A 6,000-nucleotide genomic window follows, 5' to 3' on the forward strand; every position below is an offset into this window, starting at 1 on the left:
GTTTTGAGCAAAAAAACGTTAAAATAGAAAACGTTATGAGACGTATTGTACGTTTCAATACGGGACGTCGTGTATTCTAAATAAAATACACATATTTTAGTTGCTATGCGTCCGAGTGCCGCTAGAACTGCCTTTGCTGGTGGTCCCATCCGATTGGGTGTAATCTCGAGCCGCACCGCCAATTTAGGTGAAATGAAGTTGGCCTTGGCTCCTCCATCAAAGAAAATCAGAGCTTCTTGATCTTTCACTTTGCCCCAAGCTCGGCAAAGTTCTGTACTTTCATCAATCATGCTTGGGTCAATATCCATGCAATCTAAAACCAATCCTGCTTTCATCTTGCCTTTTTTGCCATGTTCCTCAATTGCTCTCAAACTCTCTAGCATGTCTTCATGTTGTTCATGTTGTGCCTTTTTAGGGCACTTCGTGGAGACGTGCCCATGTTCCCCGCATCCAAAACACTTCCCTTCTTTGATGTAACTAGACCTCTCTCGAAGAGTGAGCCGGGGTCGTATATCCTTGTCTTTCTTTTTCTACTTTCATTTTGGAAGTCTGTTGGGTTCTCTGAGTCAAGATCTCATCAATGGGGTAAGTCAAATTTCCCGAATGTATCGCAAAACCCTGTTTCGCATGACCCATCAATTCTTGAATAGAATTAGACTTTTGTTCCAGGCAGTAGTCTTGGATCTCTGTAGGAAGTCCGCAACAAAACCACTCAATTTGTTCCTTAAACAAGACCTTAAATGAAGAGATTGGTAGAAAAGAGTTCCAAAATCTCTCGCAATAGGCGTCTAGAGAATCTCCCTTGCTCATCCGAAGATGATTCCAAGCGGATTGTATATCTCGTTCGTACTCCTGAGTCAACCAAGAAGACATAAAGAGCCTTTTGAATTTCAACCAATTAACTGGAGCTTCCTGCCTCAGAAGAAGAGTGGACCACCATGTTCAACATTTCCCTTGAAGAAAGATGTAGCCCTCCTAATCTTGGAGTGCTCTGAGTAATGCCCTCCAAAGAAAGCTATGTCAAACTGCTGAATGAAGGCCAAAGCCCTCAGAGCATCTTGGAATCCAGAAAAAGAGTCAAACTCAATCGACTGTCCACCTTTGAATTCTTTTACTTTCTTGTTTTTATCTTCGAGGAAGTCATACTGGTTGGCTCTGTAAAAAATGCTTCTTGTTTGCATAAAACATATGATCGTCGGAGTCCGAACTGTCTCAGGATGACTCCTTTGTAGAACTGTCAAAAACTCGGTGAAAATCTAGGATTCTTTGCCTTTTTCTTGCCCTTTCCAAAGCTTTGCTTTTTGCTTCGCTTTTTGCCTTTTTTGTCTTCTTCGCTCGAGTCAAAAGAGCTAGAAGAACTATTAGAAGAAGAAGAAGAAGAAGAACTGGGTAGTCCTTCAAATCATACACGCTTCTTCTGCTTTCTTGCCGATGCAAAAGAAGATTGACGACCCAAATAACCCCGGAAGTCAATCCCTTTCTTGTGCTTTTTCTCTCGCTTTTTCGATTTGTTGTTTGAGTCCAAACGCCGATTGATCTGTGTATGAACCACCTCTTGTAATTCTTGCTCTGTAAACATCCTCAGAGAAGGAGGTTTCTTGATTGCTGGTTTGATGGGTGGTTCCGTGGCTTTCTGTCACTGGGTGTGCACTTCTGCGATGGATTGCTGAGACAAATTTTGTAAAATTCGGATCTTTCGCAATTTTAATCATCTGCTTTGTTGCCTCGTCAACTAGCTGTCGACGTTCCATCTCTTCAATCTCGAATTGAGTAGGCCGAGGTAGGCCGTACTCTTCCTCTGTTTGATCATGAGAATCTTCTTCGTGGTCTCCTCCCGCATTCACAGATGCAGAAGAAGTCAATTTTTTCTTGTTGGAATCCATAAGTGCCGCGAGAAAAGGATCTGATTTCCCGGTAGAAGAGGAATCGGTTACGCTCTGATATCACTGTAACAAACTTGGACACCCCAAGTCAAGATTCTACCACGACACAACAATGATTCACTTCAAAACAGTTCACAAAGACACGGCCCGGCGTAGTTCCGTGCCCACAGGTATTGGCCCCAAAGACTGGTGCCCCTTTCGGTATTTCTTTTTATATTAATCTGTGTTCAAAGTACAAAGAGGGTCCGCGGATCTCACTCTCAGACTCTGCGTCCAGATGCTCTGAGAAGTGAGGGCCCATGGACCTATTTATTGTGATGCCTCAAAAAGCAGAGCCCCAAAAGCATTAATTAAAAAGCTTCTCACTCAAAAGCAGAGAGCTCAAAAGCAGAGAGCTCAAAAGCAGCCATCGCTCTTGGCGGAAGTCGGTACAGCCTGGTCAACGCTTTTTGCGCCGCAAATTGCGGAGGTTCCGTACGACAACCACATCAACAACGTGAATTGCAGATATCCGTACGGCAGCCAGTCTTTTGCTTTATTTCTCTTATTTCCTTGTGTCCACGGGGTCCCCTCGTCACTGGCCATAAGTTGGGACAACTTCTAGGGTTGCCATGTCACCACTTTGTGACACCCTCGACATATTCAATAAGTTGGAAGGGTTAGGGTTAGGTTATTAAAAACCCTAAACCTCTGTGCCATGTCAAGAACTTGTGAAGGGGGACAAGGGGCGAGGGGGGGGGGGGGGGGGGGTGCCTTTTTCACATAGAAAGCAATCTTGGCACCCATCTAATAAACATGCCATCCATATGTGCAAGTACAATCACAAGATGTATAGTAGTCAATCGTGTAGTGGGAGCAAAAGTTACTTTTGATCATGGCCTTTTGAGCAACAAGCAAAACCTTGTACTCTGTCTAAAGAACCATCAGAATGAAGCTCGATTTTGAGAAACCACTGCCCATCAATTACCTTCCTTCTAAATGGACAAGGAAGTTGAGGAACAAGCTCCTATGTATCTTTGCCCTAAATAGAAGACATCTCAACTATCATAGCTTCATGCCAATGAGTGAGGCATAGCCTCCTCTACAAGGTCTTGCACACAACCTATAACATCACAACAAATACCTATAACATCAAAGCATTTGTTGTGAACTACAAGTAACTCGACGAGAAGTCCTAGAAACCTGCTCATGAAGAGTAGAATCCAATAACCCATTATCCAATCAGAGTGCACGCCCATCTTGAAAAAACTGTAGGCTTCATATGTGTAATAGAGAATAGGGAGTAGAACTTCCGAAATCAATTGAAATAGAGGGTATAAGAGAAGCCAAAGTAGAAGGAGCCACTCAAATTCCAGGAGAGGATGGACAAGAACCAATAATAGTAGAAGGGATACCAATCGTAACAGGTTAGTAGAGGTAACACGGGGTGGAGGGGCTGCCAGAGGCTCAGCAATATCCATCTCCACATAGGGTAAAACCCCCAACTTAAGGCCACCTGAGAGAGGGAGCCTAGATCTCCGATCTCCGAGCTCAATTATACCCAATCAATAGCTCATTTGATTCGCTTCGTCGAAAGCTTTACGAAAAAATTGATCTCAACTTTTTTGATGATCGGAGCCGAAAGTTATAAATCCATTTATGCATTCCTGTGTAACAAAAATGGGTGTGAAAAAGAAGACACACCAACCCCAAAAGAAAGACATGGGTGCCAACAAGGGTTAAAGTCATCCATTGCCCAATGAAAAGGTTGCATTTCAAAAAAGATGAACGTTGAGCATTCTTTTGAATTGCACAAAGTTGGTTCAGCTTTGTCTTATTATTGGGGGTGTCATTGTCCTTTCTTTGGGGGGTGGTTTTTTATTGGCCCCTTTACCCTATAAGACTCAATCAATACCATCATAAGATGGGGAGTCATCAATAAAGTCACGACCAAAACAAGTCGAACATCGGGGGAGTAAACAATATCACCTAAAGAAGAATCCCGAAACGAAATCTTTCAGAGCCAGAGAGATAAGCATAAAAGTTCATCTCCTTGGACTTAACAATCAAGAGTCCTGCTCTTCTGTTAAGGCACATAAAGAAGAGAAACACAACCAAAAAATGAACATGAGAGATGGTAGGCTTACAATCTGTAAATACCTCCTCTCGAGTAAGACCATCCACCTCTTTAGTGATAGGAGAGGTTGAACAAACAGACCGATGTAGCCATAGCTTCAGCCCAAAATGAGGGCGGAAGAGAGGCATGATAAAAGAGTGTGTGTAATCTCCATTTCTATCATGCCCTTTAGAACTACCAAGAGAATCCACCTCCATATGTCCAACGAAATCAACGTGGACCGATAACCTTTTTCTTTTAGAAATAACCCTTTCCTTATAAACAAGGTGTCAACAGGTATGACCAAAGTGATCATGCCATAGAATACTCTCATCATCTGTGATAAGTGCCTAGGTTGTAGAAACTAACAAATGCAAATGTGAACCCTATGCGTGTAATTTAAAAGAGAAAGACTATATGCAATATAAGCCACTCTTTTTTTTTGGGCTTAGGGCATTGGGGGGGGGGGGGGGGGGGGGGGGGGGGGGGGGGGTTGGAATGGTGACGCCATATGTGTCACACATAATCTAATAATCTAATAATGGTCTGAAGTGGACCAAATTTTGCCCAACAGACTTGGAATCCTGAAGTTGCTGTCGTAACAAGTCAATTGTAAGCGTCCGGTGATCCAATTCGTTAACATACCAGCTAACCATTTCTTGTTTACATAATGGTATTGAGATCTCAGTACAATGGATACTAATAAATCAATTACTTGATACTTTGTACCCACTATCAGGAACTCCTCATATTCTATTTCATAGCTTCATACGATATGCTAAAAATGATCCCTTGACAAACCATAACAAAAACTTCTCTACTTGCTCCACTACAAGCAACAAAGAACATCATCATATATTCTATGAATAATCAAATCAGCTTCATCTCAACCTTGGTGATTGCGGCACTTGCTTAAGATGATCTCAAAAGTCATCAAGCTCATCACATGGAAAGCACTTCAATCTCTCACGAGGAAAAAGAATCAGGATAGTTAATAATGTGTCTACAAAAGGAGGATATATGCTCCTTTTATTATTCAAGCGACTTGATCATAAATGCCGGCAATGTTACTTCGATTTCAACCTCAAAATGAGAAGATAGGTTGTAAGCTTACTCAGAAATTAAAGTGTCACCTACAAAGGTCTCAACTGTGGCTCAATTACAGAAATTAAAGACACAGTCATGAGAAGAAGCTCAAAAGTTAAGAAGGTGTCATACCCCATTGTCAGGATGGAAACAAGGATGGATGATGCCATTCATGTCAAGGTAAAGGTTGTCAAATTCCACGCCATTAGGGTTGGGCTTGGTTGTATCGACTGAGACTCCTGGCAACGAATGCTCTTCAATCACGTCCACCACTATGAGAGGGTACTTGGCAGCCAGCCATTTGTAAAATGCTGGAACTCCCATGTTTCTGCCCCTCTCACAAAGCCTTCCTCTTCACAGAGCTATGAGCTAGAAGAACTGCATTCATGAGGGACAATTAAACGCAAGGAAAAAGAAGCTGTATTTTTGCGTGCGAAAGAATCCTCATAATTGTAGCTGTTTTGAACTTAACAAGACGTTTCTACTGCTGCCAAAGCAAAATGAGGAAAGCTTCTGCAGTCAAGCGTGTGCGCGGGGCGGGGCGGGGGGGGGGGGGGGGGGGGGAGACCGCCAAGATTTTGTAAAACCCACGCAAAACCCTTGTGAGCACAGCTAATGGCACCCCTATAAAACCAATGTCATCCTAAGGCAAGGCCTAGGTCAAATTGGCGTTACTCAAAAAATGGAAGTCCCTCATGTCACACGGCCACCCTCACCTATGTCTCACATGGGCAAGGAGTACATGGAATCGATGGTGGATGATTGAGCATTGTAGATCTCGGGGTACCAGAGTTTACTCCCCCCCTTTCCCACCTTGGAGGATCAAACCCACAACCTATGTAGTGAGAGCCATGTGCCATAACCTCATCGCCCGCACACGTCACTTGTGAAATGTACACGAGCAAATGTATTGAATCGGGCGAAAATATTATGCAC

At 43.1% G+C, this 6,000-nt stretch overlaps 1 protein-coding gene across 1 annotated transcript in view; it reads right to left on the bottom strand.

Annotated features, from left to right (window-relative positions):
- The window catches only part of LOC147447829 (5'-3' exoribonuclease 4-like), a 174,556-nt gene extending 168,920 nt beyond the window's left edge, over positions 1–5,636 (bottom strand). The window contains exon 1 of the mRNA XM_086523576.1: positions 5,197–5,636. Coding sequence (XP_086379702.1) covers positions 5,197–5,388 — 192 coding nt within the window. The 5' untranslated portion in view covers positions 5,389–5,636. The remainder of the gene's footprint in view (positions 1–5,196) is intronic.
- Positions 5,637–6,000: the final 364 nt, after the last annotated feature.

The sequence above is a fragment of the Adiantum capillus-veneris genome, chromosome 11 (genome assembly GCF_014529385.1).
Source record: "Adiantum capillus-veneris isolate H3 chromosome 11, ASM1452938v2, whole genome shotgun sequence".
In the NCBI taxonomy this organism is placed as follows: Eukaryota; Viridiplantae; Streptophyta; class Polypodiopsida; order Polypodiales; family Pteridaceae; genus Adiantum; species Adiantum capillus-veneris.